General features: G+C 41.6%; 2 protein-coding genes across 4 annotated transcripts in view; both read right to left on the bottom strand.

Annotated features, from left to right (window-relative positions):
* Nucleotides 1-99: 99 nt before the first annotated feature.
* On the bottom strand, nucleotides 100-15,610 carry canx (calnexin). Of its 3 annotated transcripts, none has more exons than XM_037675186.1 (15): nucleotides 15,540-15,610; nucleotides 10,471-10,701; nucleotides 10,189-10,262; nucleotides 9,976-10,034; nucleotides 9,412-9,553; nucleotides 8,377-8,458; nucleotides 8,044-8,236; nucleotides 7,777-7,966; nucleotides 6,976-7,089; nucleotides 6,733-6,889; nucleotides 6,419-6,634; nucleotides 4,817-4,936; nucleotides 2,533-2,665; nucleotides 2,385-2,452; nucleotides 100-1,935 (listed from the first exon to the last, which is right to left on the bottom strand). In XM_037675186.1, the coding sequence occupies exons 2-15, from the start codon at nucleotides 10,696-10,698 to the stop codon at nucleotides 1,876-1,878; spliced, it is 1,836 nt and encodes a 611-aa protein (XP_037531114.1). In that variant the 5' UTR covers nucleotides 10,699-10,701; nucleotides 15,540-15,610; the 3' UTR covers nucleotides 100-1,875. The 3 variants fall into 3 exon arrangements, with proteins under 3 accessions (XP_037531114.1, XP_037531116.1, XP_037531117.1); XM_037675188.1 differs by having other exon boundaries at nucleotides 2,385-2,446; XM_037675189.1 differs by lacking the exon at nucleotides 100-1,935 and having other exon boundaries at nucleotides 2,417-2,446; nucleotides 2,533-2,563; nucleotides 2,607-2,665.
* Nucleotides 15,611-17,702: 2,092 nt separating this feature from the next.
* The window catches only part of mgat4b (alpha-1,3-mannosyl-glycoprotein 4-beta-N-acetylglucosaminyltransferase B), a 70,123-nt gene continuing 67,250 nt past the window's right edge, over nucleotides 17,703-20,575 (bottom strand). The window contains exons 14-15 of the mRNA XM_037675190.1: nucleotides 19,898-20,010; nucleotides 17,703-18,811 (exon numbers count right to left, since the gene is read on the bottom strand). Coding sequence (XP_037531118.1) covers nucleotides 18,788-18,811; nucleotides 19,898-20,010 — 137 coding nt within the window. The 3' untranslated portion in view covers nucleotides 17,703-18,787. The remainder of the gene's footprint in view (nucleotides 18,812-19,897; nucleotides 20,011-20,575) is intronic.

Genomic DNA, 20,575 nt, shown 5'->3' with positions numbered 1-20,575 from the left:
GTAATTTAACAAAATCCAAAACGTTTTTTCAAGTTTTAAATGTGTTAAGCGTAAACCATTTTTATGCGATTGTGTATGAGAAGACACAGACACTTGGGGAACCTTTAGGTCCATTTGGCCTTTTTTTAATTCATCAAAACAAAACGTTTACTGCGTGTCAACAAACACACAAACATCAGGCTCCATCGTCACAGTGTTTCGATTCAAAGCTGGACCTTCCTGCAGTGCCACAAGCCGTTCGAGGCGACTAAAACAAAAAACAAAACGCAGCAGATACAGTGTTCAGTCTACAGTCAGCGAGGCGGCTTCAGCCCGACGCCACCAGAACCGAATCCACCCATCAGCCCACGGAGGATGAAGAGGAGGAAGCTCAGTGTGCTGCTGATGATCAGTTTCAGTCTCAGTGCAGCTCTCACTTGTTCTGCTACAATAATTAAACGCATTTAATCTCTACCAGAAAAACAATGAAACAAAAAAAATCTGTTCGTTCTCCACTGATGACAGTTCTGAACATAAAATCAGCGATTTGTCCCCAAATGTAACATGGTTATTTTCTCTGTTCCTAGTGATCGTTATTGGTACAACAAGCTATTAGAAAATGACAAAAACTCTTTTCATCATCTGAAATTGAGGTTGGCATGGAAACAGAAAAACCTTTTAAAAAAAAAAAAAAGCGGTTGTTTAATTTGGGGTTTTGGAACCTCTCCACTTCAAGCTTACCAGTAAATTGAATTTGATTAACTTTGTGAATGGATATAAAAAAAAAAATTTGATGTTCTTTTGGCGTTAACAATATTTAACAGCAGGTTTTGTTATTGTGACGTCTTGTCTTGGTCAGATACTCCAAATTAAATTAACTGGTCACGTGGTAAACAGGAAGCAACATGGTGGGTTTCTAAGAAAGTCGAGCAGCAGAATGGGCTCTTTACTGACACCTGTGGTGGCAGCAGGTAACTGCAGGTCCTCCTGATTTTAGTTACAGCTTTCAGAAACGACCCCCTAATAAAAAATAAAAATAAAAAAAACAGATTACCAGTTGGTTTAACCCTGAAGCTCTGAGATGTGTCTGAAAGCTATTAACTTGGGAACATTTTGCCTTTAAGTGCCACCTCTTTAAGTGGGGCTGAAGCTCACAGGTGGGAAGGGTTGACGAGCAAGGAACCCGGTGTCTGAATGAAGGAATCCTGTATTACGGAGGATGAAATGCTGGATGAAGGAGGCAGGTTTTAAATCTGAAACTATCAGGAGGAGCCGATTTCTCAAACGTCTTCATGTCCGACGTGCAGACGATGAGAAGCAGAGGACGTCTGACGTCGTTTCATAACCTCTGAAGCTGCAGAAACGCTGCAGACAGCAACTACGTTACAACTAACGGAGAAACAACACAAGAAAAGTCGGAGTGTTCCCGGTTAAAATATTCTCTAATCAATAGGTGAATTTAGGCAGATAGTAGGCCAACTAGTTAACTTTAGAAACTGTTAGTAGTTAGTTGCTTGTGAGTAAGTTATCTGTGGGTTGGTTAGCAGCCAGTTTGTAGTCCAACGCTCTGCTGACCGGTTGGTGGAGCCAGGTGGCGCCTCGGCCCCGCAGCTCGCTCAGCTGTCGTGGAGGAATGACGCAGCAAGTTTTAGTGAATCTCAGTTACAAAAACAAAAATCCTTTACAGTCTCACTAAGTCAGCCCGCTTCACACTGGAATCATCATCGTCATCATGTGGAAGAGGGGAGGAGGAAGACGGGGAGATGTTGAATAATTTCCTGTCGGCTTCTCTGCTTCCACTGGATTCATTTAAGCTTCATCACCTTGGGAGTGGAAGAGGAGGAAGAGGAGGAGGAGGGTGGGAGGTGTTGAGCTCGGGCGGTGGAATCAGAAAAATCAGTCCTTTCTGGACTTCCTGCTCCTGGGAGATCTTCGCAGAACCTCGTCCTCCAGCTTCTGCAAAACGAAAGACAAAGAAAACATGTTTTTAAAAAGTTCTTTTGTATTTACTCATTTTTGTCATATTTTCTTCACTGAAACCTAAAAAATATCAGCCAGTAAAATCTGAAATTATAACACGACTGTCTTTAGTAACAATTTTGAACCGTTTGATTAGTGGATACATTTCCAGTGACAAACACGATGCTATCAAAGTTCTAAATTTATTTTTGTTTTATTTTGTCAGCATCCATCCTAATTGTCCTCTCTAACTTTGTCTCCCAGTCCTTGAACGTGTGCTGTCCCTCTGATGAGCTCATCCTAATCTTATTCATCCTTGTCACCCCCAAGGAGAACCTCAACATCTTCATCTACAGTGGTTGTGTCCTTAAATTAAACATTTGTAAGTAAAATTTGTGCCTGGAACTGAAAAAAGGAGAACAACAATTCACAATTCAATTCCTCACCTCGTCTGCTGAAGCCTCCTTCTCTTCTTCCTCTGCAGCATCCTCTTCTTCATTTTTCTCCTCTGGACCTCGAGAGAAAAAACAAACAAACAAACGGTAACAAACTGAAAGAGACCTCAGAAACAACCTGCTCAGGTATTTTATTCACCTGCACTCATCTTTTTTGCCTCCTCTTCTTCCTCCCCTTCAACTTCCTCCTCCTCCTCCTCCTCCTCCTCCTTCACGTCAGGCTGAGGTTCATCAGTCTTCTTGTACTGCGCCGGCGACGCTGAACTCTTCTTCTGCAGAACAAAAATAAAAAAATCAAAAAGTTTAAAGGAACAACTCTAAAGTGGTTTAAATATTTTATCTGACAGATTCTAGGTTTATCATGTTAATAATTAATCTTCTCCACACACCAGTTAGTCGTGGAGTTCTTCAGGGTTTAGTGCTTGGTCCCAAACTCTTTATATATGCTTCTATTAGGTAAAGTTATTAAACAGCATGGGATAAATATTAATCGTTATGCTGATGAAAAATCTGATTAATCTTATCCAGTGAATGTAATCGGTTACATAGATTACAAGTTTGTCTTAAAGAGACAAAATCCTGGATGGCCCTTCATTTTCAGCTTTTAAACTCAGACAAGAGAGAAGTCATGGTTTTTGGACCTGAGCATCTTGGGAACAAAGTTTGCAGCCTTTCACTTCCTCTGAACGGTATTTATGAGTGTTTTTGGATCAGGATGTCATTTAACCCTACATTAAAAATGTTACCAAGACTGCTTTATTCCACCTGAACGGTATCACTAAAAGTAGAGCAAACCTGACAAGCAACTAATCCAAACGAACCACACGAGCAACAGCACAACCACGACACCAAGCTACAGCATAATGACGACACGGAGCTACAGCAGAGCCACAGCACCGGGCTAAAGCAGAACAACGACACCGAGCTCCACTAGTCACCGAGTTAGGTCGTCCGGCTTCGTTTAACTCTTCCTGTAAGCTGGAGAGACTCAACTGACTCTGACTCGGTTCTGAAGACCACTGAGAACGAACCACAGTCAGGAAGTTAAACCAGCAGAGAGTTTCATGAGAAAACAATTCTGACAAAAGCTTCAGAACCAAAGTCTGATCTGAATATTAAATTCCCTCCAAATTCAACACAGTGCCCCTGAATGACAAAGTTAAAGTTTTACATTTTTTGCAGCTTTATTAAAAGTAAAAAAAACCACAAATGTAACATATACATTGGTATCTCACAGCCCTTGATCAACACTTTGTTGACACTCCAGCCCTTCTCAGTTTGACGCTACAACCAGTTTTTAGGCTTTTCCCTTTCTCCGCAGAACCTCTCAGGCTCCATCAGCTTGGACGGGGAGCAGCGGTGCACATTTAAAGACCTTTCCAGAGGTGATCAGTCAGGTTCCAGTCTGAGCCACAGAGCTGTCCCGAAGCTTCTCCTTTGGTCTCTTTGCTGTGTGCTTCGGGTCTTCGTTCTGTTAGAAGAACCTTCACTCCAATCCGAGGTCCAGAGCATTCTGGATCAGGTACTCTACTACAAATCTAGTTCCCTCTTCGTCTTCCAGTTCCTGCTAAGGAAACCATCCCCTCAGAATGATGCTGCCACCACCATGCCCTGCTATAGGAACAATACTGACAAGTGATGAGCAGTGCCTGGTTTCCTCCAGACATGATGCTACAAAGACAAACACGGGAGCCGTCATGTGATCACCAGGATTTGGGTCACCTGACTACTCTCCCCCTTCATTGCTCAGACTGACAAGGGGTACCAGCTCTAGTAAGCATCCTGATCAGTCCAAACTTTATCCAGTTACAGACGCTGTGGGTCACTGGACTCATTGGGACCTTCAACTTCTGCAGGTTTTGTACCTTTCCCCAGACCTGTGTGGTGATCCTGGCTCTAAGGTGTACAGACAGTTCCGCGGACTTCATGTCTTGGTTTGTGCTCCGACACGCTTCGTCAGCTATTGGGCCTAATAAGAGCAGGTGTGTCTCTTTCCAAATCCTGTCCAATCAGCTGAAGTTACTATAGTTGGACTTTAATCCAACTGTAGAAACATCTGGATGATCAGTGGAAACAGGAGGCACCTGAGCTCAAAGGCTTTGAAGTCTTAAGGATCAAAACTTTTTTTTTTAATTTATTTTTTAACAAGTTTGGGGAAAAAAAAAAAAAAAAAACTTTAAACAAGCTTATTTCACTCGGTCATTATGGGAAATTTTCTGCAGAACTTTGATTTGATCCATTTTGTAAAAGGCTACAACAGCAAAACATGGAAAAAGCTGTGAACACATTCAGGATAAACTAAGTTTCTTAAAACTTTGGACAAATTAAACTCGAAGAATGTGCTGGGAGTTTATGTCAAGTACATTTTGTGACCATCACCTGCCGTTTAATCCAGTTTATTACTAAATGAAGACGTTTGGTACCTTGCCAGTGCAGCAGAAAACGACGATGAGGACGACGGGCAGAGCCACGGTGAGGACGTAGACGATCCAGAGCCACGGCCGCTCCTCTGCAGCGCTCAGCATCTGAGCTGCCAGCCCGGGCTGCAACACAAACCAGAGAAAAATCATAAGATTTTACAGTTTCTGCACATTAAAAGAAAAATCAAGACTTTAGACTCAAGTTGACAAAATGTTCTGTTCTTTTCAGGTTACTAAGGAACGTTCTCAATGAATACAGATTTTACAGCACATGAAGGGGGACAGCAATCCTGGAAATAAACTGCTGAGTTTTTGTTTTTCATCGCAGGCTTTAAAGAGATAGTTTGGATGTTTTTAAGTAGATGATGGTTCTGATCATGAACTGTTGGTTTCTAAGGAGAAACGGTTCAAATCAAAACAGGACTGAATCATTTCATGCTGATCTGTCCGTTAACAATTCATGAAAAAACTAATTTTAAAATGTTTTCCACTCAAAGCTTAAACTTGAGGAGACATAACTGATGATATGACTATTAACAGACACAAACTTCACTTTTTATCCCTTCAGTGTTCCAGGTCTGACCACAGATCCAGCTGATGTTAGCGCCACCTGCTGGTTGTCAGATAAACGCGAAGCTGCAGAGCATCACTCAGAAAAAGTTCCCTTGTAATTATTTAAAGAAAAACTCGACTGTTGAGGTTTGTCTGGTGAAGAAAACGGTTTAAAATTAAATAAAAAGGCTCGTAAAACTCCTCTTCACGAGTCTGGTCGGTCCAAAAACTGAAAGTTTCCCACAGTTTTTCCAAACGGACTATCAGACTTAAAGGTTTTAGCCACTCTGCTCTTCAGCTGTTTTAATGCAACTTGAACATTTTTTTCTTTTCTGGTTTTTATTGTGTTAAAGTGGAAATGGTGCTGTTGCCGTCCTGACCAGAGCTTACTTTAAAAATATATTTCAACTCGAGGGACTCAGCTGGTTCAACAAATTAAAATATTAAAATTGACGGAGGAAACCTAACAGAGCTTCCTATTTGCTCTGTGAGCTGTCAATCAAAGCCTTGGGCAACATTTTATATTTTCACAACTTGATAAATATTATATCATCTTACTGTGATGGGCGTGTTCAGATTGGTTTTGATTCATTCAGTAAATTATTTTATAAATTTGGTCAATTTAAAACCAACCCCATTTTGATTTTGGTCATAAATAATTCTTGTAAATTGTACGTTATAGGTTTGAATCAACTCCAGGTTTTAAAACATAAAAAAAAAAAAAAATTACATTTAAAACTTAACCTGTAAAAAAAAATATTGCAATTTGTTTTGTATTAAGAGGTAAATGTGGAGACTAAATATCAGTATTTTTCATAAAAACAAAGATTTAATTTATAAATTTCTAATAATAACTTGATCAATTTAACTTGAGATTTTTTGTTTGGTTAAAACTTTTTAAATGTTTTTATAAAAACCGTGGGCTTCTGAACCAGACAAATCATCAAACTTTAGGTAATGTTTCTGTAGTCTAACCATTTATTTATTTATAACTAATAAAATGTTTCAAATAAAACCGATAATAAAATCCACCTCAGCTGGATTTGAACCCACCTCGGCTGCACCCTCGGCGGCCTTCTTTAGCCCCCAGCTGTCGGCGGCCCAGCGGTCGGCGACATTTCGGTCGTTGGAGATGAAGAAGTTGTCGAAGAAGATGTCAGAAGTCATGGACCAGAGCTCGAGCCCCACGGCGCTGAACGGCGTCATCTTGAACGGGTGCAGGTCCTCAAAGAACGCTGGGTTGGGGATCTTCCTGGGCTTCCAGATGCCCTAAAAAAATTTTAAAAAAGGGTCAGAGGTCAGGAGCTTGTCAGGGTTCTGTGATGGACTCGTTTATCGGTCCGGTACAGAGCACGAGGAAACGGCACCTGGTAGTTGGGGTTGTCGATCATGGGGGGCTTCCACTTGCCCTTGTAGTTGGGGTTGTCGATGGTCGGCCGTTTCCAGGGACCGCAGCCAGGCGCGCTCTCACAGACAGGGTTGGGGACCTGTGGGGCCTCCCATTCGCCGTCCATGTCTTCATCCCTGATGGACAGAAAGACGGACATCACAGTGAGACCATGGAGGTGAGGGGCTGGGGGAGGAGAGGCCACACTGCCCCTGTAACTCACCAGTCTTCAGGTTTGATGGCATCAGGGTCACCGATGTACTCGGGCTCGTCGTCCAGCCAGCCGTCTGGTTTCACTGCATCTTCATCTGGAATCTGAGCGGGAGCGTCTTCATCCCTGAAAACAAAAAGAACGTTTTATGAAGAACAGAACCCGAGTGATGTCATCAGTTAAGATATTAATACAGTCCTGACAGATACAGGCTCACTCTTTACAAAAACTCTTTAAAATATTTTTCTTGGAAACTTGAAGCTTCAGCTCCTCCACAGACGATCTACAGGACTGAGGTCCAAAGACCAGCTCGGCTGATCCAGGACCTTAATGTGCTTTTCTGGGTTCTGGCTGAAAGAAGACAATTTTACGGTTCTCGGATCTCTGCTCATCAGCTCCTTGACGTTGTGAAGTAGTCCTGCTTCCTCCTCCTTTCCTAACTGAGGGGATGTTCTTTGGATCATATCAGGCACGTTGGGTCCAGCTGATGTCAGAAAGCTGGATTGTGGTCACATCTGATTACAGAACTTTCCTCCAGATGTTCTCTAAACCATTTAGGACGTTCTCTGGCAGACTAAAGACAGGTCTGTACCTGGACTTTCTCCAGCAGGGGGACCATGAGTCCATCACAGAGTGGTACCAAAGAAGTTCTTGGTGACCGTGGTCCCAGCTGCCTTCAGATCAACCTGCTCCTCGGAGCTGTGTGCTGAACCTTCACCTTTCTTACAATCACCCTCACCCCTCGAGAAAAATCTTACAAGCATCAAATCATTGAACTGTTAAAAAATTAAGTCTATATTAACGGGAACTGACCAGTCCTCGGGCTTGACGGCGTCAGGGTCCTGGATCTTTGGTCTCTCATCCCAGTCCTCTGGTTTGTGGTCATCAGGGTCCTCAATCTCAGCGGGGGGGTTGACAGCGGGGATCATGTCCTTCAGCAGATTGCCGCTGTTCACCACCGTCTGATCCACAAGAATCTCAAAGCTGTTGTCGGGGTTCACCACTGACGGGACAGCAAAGCCGGGTTACCGTCAGGAACCTGAGTCACTACCTGTGTTTGTCTGAGGGGGCGTGGCTTACCCAGCGCGTACAGGTGTGTCTTCTTATCGGTGTAGTACGTCCGCAGGTCAGCGTCAGGTTTCTTGGCGTGTTTTTCTTCATACTCTCCGGTTTTGGGGTTTTTGTGTCTGAAGATGAAGTGCAGCTTGTAGTCTTCTCCACATTTGTCGGGTCCGAACATGATGGTGTACGGAGTTTTATCCACAAACTGGTCCTGTGGAGAGACACGGGATGGGTTCAAAACCTGAACAAGACCGAACTTTAATGAACTTTTCTGATGTGCCAAGAATCTTAAACGTTCTGCTTTTTAGACCCGATCAAAAACCAACGAGGACAAAGACAAATAAAACGGACCAGGTCGAGTTCAGGCGTCTGGGTCAGCAGCTTGACGTAGGCACCACCACAGTCGATGCCGGACTGGAAGTTCACCTCGTACCTGATCACACAGAAACAAACTACTTAAACACAATTTATGATGTTTTCTGCTGCTGCTTTCAAACTTCCCCACGTCTAAGATTTTGGCACCAACGCCCCTCTGAGTGTCAGGATGAAGAAGCCATTTCCAGCAGAACTTTATCAACCAATCACAGAGCAAGGGTTAACTAGATTAATTGCATTTCCTGCAAAAATGCAGTGTGAATGCTTATTGCAGAACAACTTACAAAAAAACAGCTGCAATTAACCAAAAAACAAGCTGAAATTCAGCTGAAAAGGAACACCAAGCCTACTTTAACAGAAGCAGAAAGAACACATATTTGCTGAACTAGGTTTAAATGAGCAAAAATTGGGAAATCAGATTAAAAAAAGCTGAAATTAGCAAAACAGCTGAAAAGTAGCTGAAAAATCAGAAAAAAGCTTAAACAACCAAAAGGAAGTGGAATTAGCTGAAATAGCATAATAAGCTGAACATTGCAGAAATAAGCTGAAACGAGCATAAAGAAGTTAATTAGGCTGAAAGTAGCACAAAAAAACTTGAATTTATCTGAAAACAGCTGAAATAAGCTAAATATGCTACAAAGGTAGCTGGAAAGTTAAAATGTTTAAATTAGCAGAAGAAAGCAGAAAGAACACGTTTGCCCAATTACCAGTAGACTGAAAGCAGCAGAAATGAGCACAAAAAGTGGAAATTATCTGACAAAAGCTGAAATTAGCACACACACAAAAAAAAACTGCTGAAAAGTAGCTAAAAAGGCAGAAATAAACTTAAATTATAAGTGGAGAGAGGACATTTCTGCTCAATTAGGCTTTACATTTTTGAAATGAGTATAAAAATGTGGAATTAGCTGAAAATGTCAAAAATTAGCATAAAACAGCTAAACAGTAGCTGAAATAGCAGAAAAAGATGAAAATTGCAGCGTCAGTTTAAATCTGAGGACGAGCCGTTCTTACTGGACGATGAGAGGCTCGGTGTCGAAGGTGAAAGGTCGCAGCAGCAGGGCAGAGATGGCGTGATGTTTGGCCTGAGACTTCAGGACCAGACCTTTATCACCAGGCAGCTTGCTGTCCTTCATCTCTTCCACAGCCCATTTACCTGTTTAAACATCATCATCATCATCATCAGGTTCAAAACTTTGTTTTAATACGTGAAAAACCATTCACTGCAGAGCACAAGCTAAAACTCAGCGATCCAAATAAACTGTGACGGAGACGTAATAAGGACGATTTGATGCGAATGAACCGGCACCATTAATGAGTAGAAGTGTAAGAAGATCTCGTTTCATGAGATTTCCATATCACTGAAGATCCACCAGTTTAAATGGTTTGTGTAGCAGAAGTTTGGACAAATGCGTCAGGCATTTGACCACGTTCAACAAACTCTGCAGCTACGTGCTGAGAGCGAAGAGTCTGCCGCACGTTTATTTGAATAAGGCAGAGTTCACACAGTGATGCGTCGACTCTGAAGCAGAATAAATGAAGTTCCCCTCTCCTTTCTGAGTTGAGCTGAAGACTTACCATCATACTTTGCAATCTCCTCATCAGCGTCATCCTTCTTGGCCTTTGACGTAACCCACCTGAAAACGCCACAGATGGATCAGAGCTGTTTTTACAACTTTAAATCTAACATGTCACACTGAAAGCAGGAGCATCTTCTGACAACATCTCAGTCTGAACCAGCTGCAAACGTCCTCAAACCCCAGAGGGCGTGTTTGAATATCATTTGCTCACCCGTCCAGCGTTCCCCGGTCAAACGACTCAGCAAAGAAGTGTTCCCCCTTTGGCTCAGGAGCCTTGTAGGTCACCTGAACACAAAGTTTTAAATGTATTTGTAGATAAAACTTTTAATTCATTCAGACGTTTTGTTCAAAATTAACCTGAAGTTTAATGTTTTTATGTCAGAAAAGACGGAACAATTTAGAAAAATTGTTTTCTTTTGTAAACGAAGAACAAAAAAGAAAAAAAAAACATTTACACGAGTAATTGTAAGAAATTCAGCTGCCACCGTCTTACCTTTGGAGCTGCAGGAACTGTAGGGGGAGGCGGAGCTTCATCCTGCACATCACCTTCTAGCTCCTCGTCTTCCTCCTCCTCGACTCCGGCCAGGTCCAGGACGTCCTCCACGTCCATGTCATCCGCCTGATCGTCCTCGGTCAGGTCTTGGGCCTGAGCGACAGGAGCCAACGAGAGGCAGAGGAGGCCTGCCGCCAGAAGAACCGCCAACACCACCTTCTGATGCATTGTCTGCAGAGAAACGAGGAAGAGGAGGTCACGTGTAACTCACGACACACAAACTTCATCATTTATTCTCTCACATGTGTCAGTGTCAATTAGCCAATTATAATAATAAACACCATTTCAATCCAATATGGATAAAATCTACACAAAGAAAAAGTTGACAGGAGGAAAACCTTACTTTTTAAATCTATAACATTAAAACTACCTGTTCCTCCACCTGTAACACCAGCTCTCTGACACTTCCCTGCATCCATCCATCGCCACGGTAACCAACCATCACCCACAGGACAAAACACTCCACCTTAGCTCCTTCACCGTGATGAGGTGACACCCTGTGGGATGACCTGCACCCTACAGACGAGTTATTCCTGCACCCAGGGGCCCGTGGACGCTCTCCTTACATCGGACAGTTTTCAGAGGAAACGTCTGCATCTTCTTCCGAAGCTCAAAGGACGATAAATGAGCAGCACAGATCGTCTCATCTCCTTCTACAAAATGTCAATTACAGTATTTGTCTATGAGCAGAACAAACAGCAGTTTTTATTAACATAAACGTGGGTTTAGGGTTGAGCTGCTCTGCTTGAAAACAGCCACATGGAGCTAATAAGACAAAAGAAGGTAAACGGACTATATAGCACCTTTATATCCGATCGATACTCAAAAGTGTTTTACACAACAATCTGTGCCTCATTTACCCATTCATACAGCTCTATACTAGATCTCTACGAAGCTAATTGAACAATCATTCTAAAGAGACTAATCAGTGCTTAGTCTCATTAGAATGAAAAGACAAACCTTTATGCATATTCCTGCTGGTGTATCATCACCGCACAGAATCTACAGAACCAGGAATGAAGTATTCTGGTGTGGGCTCTCTCTGATCGACCTCTCACATCTGAGGAGCTTCCGTCTTCAGTTGCCTTCACTTCAGTCAAGACGGAAATCTTTGTGTTCGAGCTTTTAAACAAAACGAGCTGAAAGCAAATTTTTCCTCAAGAACAAAACCAGAAGGAAGAGCACGAAAAGCTGCAGAAGTTTCACAGGTAAAATAACTCGACCAGATTTTATATTTTAAATAAAACACAGGAGGAGCCATCTGTTTTTGTTAGCCGACACATGAAGCTGCCGTCTCACACCGCACCCTGACGAGTTAATCAGATTAACCTGCAGCAGGATTAGCGTCTCTGGCTAACAGCAGCAGGAACGAAGGAGACGACTACTGGAAAAACTGGCATTTTCTGTTGTTTAAAATGCTCGTCCCTGTTATTTCCACGTGTCTTCTGTGAGGTTCTGAAAACCAACCAAGTCGTCCACGTTGTGCGTTTACAGCCTCGTGATGGTCCAGCTGCCTGCAGGGGTAATAAGCTCCCAGCAGCCTCTGATCGGCTGATAAAACCTAATCCTGATCAGTGGAGAGAAAAAGGCTGAAGTTGCTGTCATCCACCCAGACGGACAGAACCACTGGGTTCCTGTAAATCTGATATTAGAGCCGGTTCTGCCAGGGGGACGTCTGCTGCTCCCCACATCCTCCATCTGATTGAGTTTATGGGCGGTTTTTATCACAGCTGATCAGCAGCAGAAACAGAACCAAGCCCTGTAAGGAGTCCCGCTCATCTTCATCTGTGTATTTTCTGGAGTAAACTAAAATCTGAGTCAATTCAAGCACAAATGACTTAAAAATAACATTAAAAACATGTTTAAATGCTCCTCTGCTTATATTAAACAAAAACCATCTTGATAAGAACCAGACCGAGACATCGAAGAGGGAGAAAACGTTAAAAAACTGCTTTTATTTCTAGAAAAAGAAATATCAGTGACTCAGTGAATACCTCCAGTAACACTTCAGAGATAATTTCTGAGCCGGTTGAACTTGTTTTGTGTTTAAAAGGTTATAAGAAAGCTGCTATAGCTGGTTTTCTGTCAACAGCCTGCATGAGTGAAACAGGTTTAACTGAATGAGTTACTGTTTAAACAAACCGCTTCAGACAGAATCGGGAATAATTCACCTTTACTGCGTCGACTCATCTCCTGAAACAGTTTGAAAAGCAGCGCTGCAGTTTTTTCCTACTGAAATCGGTTTCAACTTCACTGTTCCTCTGAATAAACTCAGAATGCCACCGTTTACTAAAAATTTATTCCATTAAAACGTATTTTGTGTAGATTATGAGCAATTTAAAGATAACCCACATTGATAAAAACTGTTGGCTTCTTGGAAAGAACCCGATTTAAAAGCTGCAGCTGAAAGCTTTTTACTGTTATTTGTCACAAAGACAGAATTTACTAATATTTGTTATAAATCAGGGTTAGCCAAATGGAAGACCTCGGTCCAGAGCTGGACCTGAAAATTCCACCTAACTCATACCATATTTGTTTTTTATTGCAAACTTGTTCATGCTTTCAGGAATTAAGTGGCAGGCTTTTACATACGTTACAGTAATTTTCTTGCAGGTTGATCTGTTTATTTCCTCCATCTCTCTTTAAGTATTATTCAATTATTATTATTATTTGTAAATAAACTCACCTTGAGTCAACATAAAAATACAAAAATGACAAAATGGTACCTTTTTTCTATATTTTCATATATTTTCTCTTACTTCACATAAAAGCACCTGAAGCTCTGCTTTTTATAATATAGATTAAAACTGCATTTAATTATTGCACCTCACTAAAGCTTTAATACAAGATTACAGGTCCAGATTTTTATAGCCAGTTAAAGACATTTAGTTTATCAGACTAACTAGTTTTTAAAACTTGTTTTATTTCTCAAATCTGAAGAATCTCAGATGTCAAAGAATGCAGCAGGTATGAATGATCAGTTTTGTATTTAAAAAACAGTTTAACATTTTAGTTGTTAGAAATGTTTTTGGTTTAGACTCTGCAGAGTTGGTCATGAGTTGTTGGGAGGAGTGGGCCTACCCATCAACTTTGACACAATCTGTAAATCCTCTACACCTCAGGCTGGTACCAGTGAGGTGAATATAAAAAAGGGACGTAGTCCAGGTTGTATATACTGACGGACTGGGTTCAGTCCCAGGTGTCCCCCACCTGTGACCGCTGCAGACAGAAGGAGCTGATAAAGAAAACAGATGGACGTCTCGAGCTGGACTCAAGTATCGGACCAGTCTCCATCTTTCTGACCTTCTGCTGACCTTCAGCCCTGTCCAGAATCACTGAGCTGAAGCACATCAAGTTTGGCGCACCACACTAGAAAAACACGTAATTGTGAATTTATTGTTGAATATTTGATGACAATATCAGTTGCGTTTAACCCAGATTTTCCTCGCTCCTATCCCATTACCTTTAGCATTTTAGCTCCTGTTGTTCCAAACCAGCCAGAGGCATTCACGGTCCATCCGACTGCTTTACTGGCATCTGGTTAGAGATTTATTCAGTACTTTGTGAAACTGATGTGCTTTCTATCACCGTGTTGTATATTGATTTACTGTGCAGCTGTAGTTTGGAAGTATTTTGAAATGCAAACTGAAAGCAGCGTTGCTGCTGCGTGCAGCGTTTGTAATTCGGGCACTTCTCACCGGTTTAACGGGCCAATTAAGTTTCAAACGCCGGGTTAAGTACGCACACGTCCCCCAGATCATTAAAGCGAACAGGGCTTTAAGAGAAACTTTAACAGAGACGTTCCCACGGGACAGCAATTAAAAAAAAAAAAAAAGGGATTACAGGAGGGGGGAATGAATTTACATGGTTGATTGTGGAAAAAAAAAAATGAGGGAACTTTTGCCTGGGAGGTGCCATGTATACAACACACTTAACACATAACATATGAAAATAACCCATGGGCGGTTTATTTTCTTATGGGATCAGATGTAGCCTTTTTGTGTATAACCCTGTACAGTATATCATCATCAATGTGAGGGGGGTCAGAGAATATGCACCCCTGGGAGAAAACTTTGACACACCTGATTTAAATGAATGATTATCAGAACTTGAGCTGAAGCAGGGAAACAACTTAAACCTGCAGGACAGCGATCATCCAGGACCAGAACTGGGTACCACCGAGCTAGATCTACAATTAAAATTCACTCTTACAATTGGACTTTTTTTATTTAGACATTAATTACAGACAAAAACATAATTATTGTAACATCATCTCCTGCTTCGCACCCATCAGTACTAAAGATTAATCATTAACAATTAAACCTGGTTTCTGATTAGTTTTTACTGTTAACTTGACTAAATACACATTGAAATGTCTAATTCAGTCTGATCTTTCTACTACAATCCCGATTCTAGTTTAAATTTAATTACAAATTCAGACGCAAGCCACCATTTTTAGTATGACTCTCGTCTGTCAGTGAATACTAAAGCCTCTTTACAACTCATTCATTCATTAGCATCCAATCTACTGCCCCGTCTAAAGATTTTAGCTTCAGTTTGAGTTTCCTAAAAATTCAAAGCTGCTCAAACAGAACACCTTTAGGCATTTCAAGACGAACTTCAGCCGCGCCGTGTCGGCAGCGCTGATGCTAACTATAGCCAGCTCCTTCGAAGGAAAAACCGTCCCACTTTCAGTTTAATGTTTATAATGTGATTACAGTTAGGTGATAAAAACCGTGTGGATGACCGTGTTTCAAGCAGAAGCAGGTCACTGGAACAGGTTAGCGGGCTGTTCCGAGTTCACCTGCGGATAATTAGCATCAGCTAGCAGCTCGGTTCGGTTCTGACAGCCCGCTCAGACGCTTCAAACACTCATTTTAACAGTGAAATCCCGCTTCGTGTCAATAAATATGAAACATTTAAGGTGGAAACACGTTTTTTATCAGTACAAACCTATGCTCCGCCGTGTTTTCATGTAAAATGTGACATTTATTGCTATTTTCACTCACCTCGAGTTCTTCGATGTGACCGCCTGGGAACCACTGAGGAGGGTCACGTGACTTGGTGCTCGGCAAAGACCGCCTTCGTTGAACGCCGATTGGTCAGCAAAGGCGTCCGTTTTACGTTCCTTGGCAAATGTCAGTTTCTGATTGGTTGCAGTAAAGTTCCCCCTCGTCGGACCGCCCCCGTCGGTGCTGCACCTCGTGGATAACGCTGATTGGCCGAGCTGTGACAGAAGGTGCGCGCTGATTGGCTGTAGTAAATCTTATCACAGGAAGTGTCGGCTGAGATTAACCGATTTTATTAAGAGATTCTGCTTTAAACGTGCTTAAAAAAACATTTATTTAGCGCCAAACTTCGACTAAATGATAAACATGTTATTATCTTTATTGACCATTTTATATTTCACTAAAACCATTTGGTCCGCCTGAAGTGAAAAATAAAATAAAATAAAAATTTAAACTAGTACGCCAGATCACAGTAGAACATTGTAGAAAAATAAATGTATTCCTGTTTAGATTTTGATATATGTATTTAATTTTACACTTAATGGCTATTGCATTTTTGAAAAATGACAACATTTTAAACCTTTAGTAAATATATAAAACACAGAGCAATTAAAAGTTTTTAAAAGCTCAACTGCCTGGGTACTTCTTATCCATTCAGATTTTAGTCTGGAGATACAGATTAGGAAAAATGAGCATTTTAATTTTTTTTTAGAATATTTTAATATAAACTCCAAAAGGTTTAATGGACACTTGTTTGGCCAAAGTCAACAGGAGACTCCAGCTGAAACATCCATTTGATTTAGTCTAACAAGTGTATGATTATTTATATTCTTCCCTGAAAATTGTATATTTTAGACATTTGGATAAAAACAGCAGAAGCTGGTTCAGGTTTATTCTGAACAGAATATTTTGGTGCCTAGAAAACCAAAGATCAGAAAAAAAAAAAACTTTCTGAATGTCTGAGTGTTAACTCTGAGCAGACGTGATCGCCGTGTGATCTTCATCCATGTGACCACCTCCTCATCAGCTCCTTCACACAAAAAGCTGCTTTAACTCCCTTCAGGTTCTGCAACGAAGCAGAACGCTGCTTTAAAGCCGAGTTTAAGCCTTCAGCTTTCTGCTGAGCAGCTTTAATCTGTTTCTTCTTCGTGAAAAGTTTGGGAAGGTTTTTAATCAAGAAGAATTTTGAAACAACAGGAGGTAAAATATTTGACCATATTCCTAGTCATCAAGTCCTGAGTATTTCTCCAGATAAACGTCTCCAAGCTGTGAGACAAAATATAAAAACTGCAATCGTGTCCCCCCCTGACGGGACAGAAGTCCACCCCGAGAAACAGAAATCTGCAGCTGAGAGTTGGACTGTTTCAGATGCACTTGATTCTGTTTTGATATTATGAGGTTTTATATTAAATTTTGACCAAAAGTTGAAGATACGACAAAATGTCTGCAGAAATCTGAAGTGTTTCTTATTGTAAAGCTCCTCACTGCAAAATGATGAAGCCTGGTTAAAATAAAGCATAATCTAAATCTAAACTATATTTTTCCCACAGTGATGGTTAACGTATACTTAAGTTATTAAATTTGTGAGCAGCTGCCAAATACCTGTTTGTTTCCTCACTGAAACCGCTAAAGTGTTTGTTAAACTACGAAAACAAACAGACATTATAATGTGTAATGATGTTGTTATCTTCAAACCTTAGATTTTATCAAAATGTTTCTGTTCCACAAGTTTTTGTAAAACAAATCCGGTGTTTGCAAGAATTAGACAGGCACGCTGCTAACTTTAGCTTATTTTGTTACTGCTGTGTCGCATGGCGCAGTGCACCGTGGTTAGACCTGCTGCATCACAGAGAAAAGGTCGCGGGTTCGGCTCCCTGTGGAGTTTAAATGTTCTTCCCTTTCCCGTGTGGGCTTTCTCCAGGAAATTCAAATTTCAGATCTGCTTTAAGAAGAACCGGTGTAAGAATAAACGTTTCCGGACTTTATTTTTCTTGTTTGTGCAAAAATGATAGAAATACGAGACCAAAACGAACAAAGCATGTAAACAAACCGTACTTTAAAATGGTGAAAAACAGTCCAGAAAATGAACAAAGTCCTTTCAAAACAGAAACTTTATTCTGTTCTACTTGATATTTAAATTACAGCTCATGTCCAGAACCACAGGACCCCAGATCAAGTCCACTGTCCAGCCGGGTCTGTGCAAGTTTACAGAGGGTATAAAAATATTTGCTCCTGAATAAAGTGAAATGGTTAAAGAGGGTTAAACAAGGACAACTTGAGGATTTATGTCACTTAAAGGCACCTACTTTTCATTTTAAAATCTGCACACGAAGGGAACGATTTATCAAAACTTGTCTCTCCTGTAAGACAGAAACCTCTCACTGGAAGACAAAGTCCTGATGGACAACAGTCTCTGCAGAAAACATGTAAAGAACTGAAATAAACAAGTGTTTTTGTTGTGTTTTTTGCACCGGACGAGGAACAACAACAGAGTAAACAACTTTAACGCACATGAGAGAGAGAGACGGGTCGTCAAGGCCTCGGTTACCTTCAACCTGTTTTAAAAAGTTCACTAAAGGTGGGATCTGACTGGGCTGAGACTGTTGGCTCGTCCTGAATGTCTCGCGGCGTCTCCGGCGTTCTCGGTGTCCTCCAGAAATCTGGCAGTTCTGAAACTCGAACTCCAAATAACTAATTCGCTCACAAATCTGAGTCTCCAGCAGTCGCAGCCCGGAGAGATGCCTCCTCAAAGAAACAACAGACCGGCTGTCTTCATCAGTAGTTTCAGTGCTGTGAGTGGGTCTGAGTCCGCAGCAAAGGATTCTGGGTATCTGTGAACGCTACATGTGACGCGAAACTGCTCTGTCGTCGTTAAGGCAACTGGATCACTGATGGAGGGACAACACGAACCCAGAGCAGCGAGGAGGGACGCCGGAGGAGGAGGAGGCGGGTTAGGAGAGGTGTGTGTGCAGACAGGAAGCAGCAGCTCCATCACACCCAGTGTATTCACTATATGTACATATAAATACAGAACCGTCAGGATAATTACAGCTTCATGGCAACGTGGTTTTCTCACGCCGCCGTTCGTCTCCGTAGTTTCTGTCTCTGAGCTGCTCGGTCTGAGGGGGCCGAGGACCGGCCACACGGTGGCGCTGTGCAACAGCAGCGAGGATCTGGACCAGCTGAGGAGCCCAGGCTGGGCTTCAGGTAGAGCTGAGGGCAGAGGGGGCGGGGCAAGGGGCGGAGCTTCACTCAGCTTTCTTTATGAAGATCTGAAAGGAAGAAGAGAGACGATGAGGAAGAGGAGCAGGAGGGAGGGATGAAGGAGCCGTGTGTTCATCTGTACACATGTCAATAAAGTTACATTTAAACTTTTAATCAGTGTTTAATTAACGAGATAATTAGGTAACGAGGCTATAAAATCCTCCAGGATACAGACAATAAATAAGTGTGTTGTTACTGGATAAATGCTTATTACGAATAACAAAATAAAAGCACTAAAACTGTGAAATGAATACAATGGAAATTACAAACGAAAAGTAAAAACAAAAAAAAAGTTTACAAAATAAACGTTTAAAATAAATATATTGTAATATTAAAGTATGAGACAAACTCATCAAAAAATTGAAAGTTTTAGTTAAAAATATGCAAAACCACAAAATAAAAGTCTCCCTGGAATAAATGTGGAGTTACTAAATTATTTTTTTTAGGACAAATAAACCTAGAATTATAAAAAAGTATTCTGAAATAAATCAACAGACTCGTGAGTCCTGAGTTGAGACTCAGATTCGGACCAGGAACCCGGGTGAGTCAGGAACGGACCGGCTCTGTTCTGAGCGGAGGATTTGGAGGAGGTTTGTAAAAACTAATGACGGGAGGTTGAAAAGCTCCTCAGTATCAAAACTGCAGGAGGAAAACGTGAGTAGATGACCTCACAGATCATAGACAGAACCGATCCACCACAGAACCACAGGATCGGATCAAACTCTGAAGATTCTCTCAAACTGCCATGAAACAACTTCTCTGATGCCAGGAGATAAAAACACTCTCCAAACGCGTTCTTCTCTTATTGCAGCTTCAGAATCATCTTTTTTCTTTAATTTCCACTCCAGAACCAGTGGATCTATGCTGGAGAAGAACCTCTTCACCAACAGGTTCTGCTCAGTTGGATCTGGATCAGTGAAGGCCCTCAGAGATGTGTGTGGGCTCTGCAGAGAGCCTAAACGCACCCACAGGATCCCTTTAAAGACCCGAACCCAGAATCTAACCATGAACGCACGAACGGAACCGTAAAGAAGTTTCTTTTTCTTAAGGAGCTCTTCAGATGTTGTGGAACGGTCCCGTTCAGCAGCTCTCACCTCGCTGAGGATGACCCAGACCGGAGAGTCCGTGACCACAGACAGCCGCAGGGCCTCCAGGGGTCCGAAGGACGGGTCCACCTCCCCTTCTGCGAGCCCGTTCTGGAATTTTCCTGAAACAAATGAAAATCATTGGGTTCAGTAAACGAACCGAGAGGAGACGACGACGCCTGTAACTGGGCCCTCCGTCAGAACAGACATTGTGTCAGCGATGACACGTTTTAACAGACTTTAAAGAGAGGAAAAACCCGACTTTAACCAAAGTGAGCCAAGATGTCCGCCCTCCTGTGTTAGGAGCTTAAATCCAAACAGTCGGACTTGCGTCGAGTTTCAGCGTGATCCATCGAACTTACGCAACGGGATTAAAAAAAAAACATTAAAGATAAAATAAAACAAATCAAAGTTTGTGTTCTTAACTTTTTATTACAGTCCTAAACATATCAGTCCTAACGTCTCTCACTTCTCTTCAGAACAGACATTCATATTTTCTGCAAAAACACAGTGAAAGAGCTGAAGCTAAGCTGGAAAAATGCTAACAATGACAAAAGGATAGGTAAAAGCTAATAGTGACAAAAGGCTAGATAAAAGCTAAAAGTGACAAAAGACTAGGTAAAAGCTAATAATGTCAAAAGGCTAGATAAAAGCTAATAATGACAAAAGGCTAGATAAAAGCTAATA

Source organism: Nematolebias whitei, chromosome 4, assembly GCF_014905685.2.
Source record: "Nematolebias whitei isolate Nwh7 chromosome 4, NemWhi1, whole genome shotgun sequence".
Taxonomy (NCBI): Eukaryota; Metazoa; Chordata; class Actinopteri; order Cyprinodontiformes; family Rivulidae; genus Nematolebias; species Nematolebias whitei.
Note: the sequence above shows the minus strand (reverse complement) of the source record. Positions and strands in the feature narration are given on the sequence as shown.

Excerpts from the sequence above, each read along its gene's own strand:
- canx (XM_037675186.1), bottom strand. The coding sequence starts at position 10,698 with ATGCATCAGAAGGTGGTGTTGGCGGTTCTTCTGGCGGCAGGCCTCCTC. Across the intron at positions 10,035-10,188 it reads GACCGGGGAACGCTGGACGG|GTGGGTTACGTCAAAGGCCA; the intron begins GTGAGCAAATGA and ends TGGCGTTTTCAG. Across the intron at positions 4,937-6,418 it reads CCGCCGAGGGTGCAGCCGAG|CCCGGGCTGGCAGCTCAGAT; the intron begins GTGGGTTCAAAT and ends TTTGTGTTGCAG.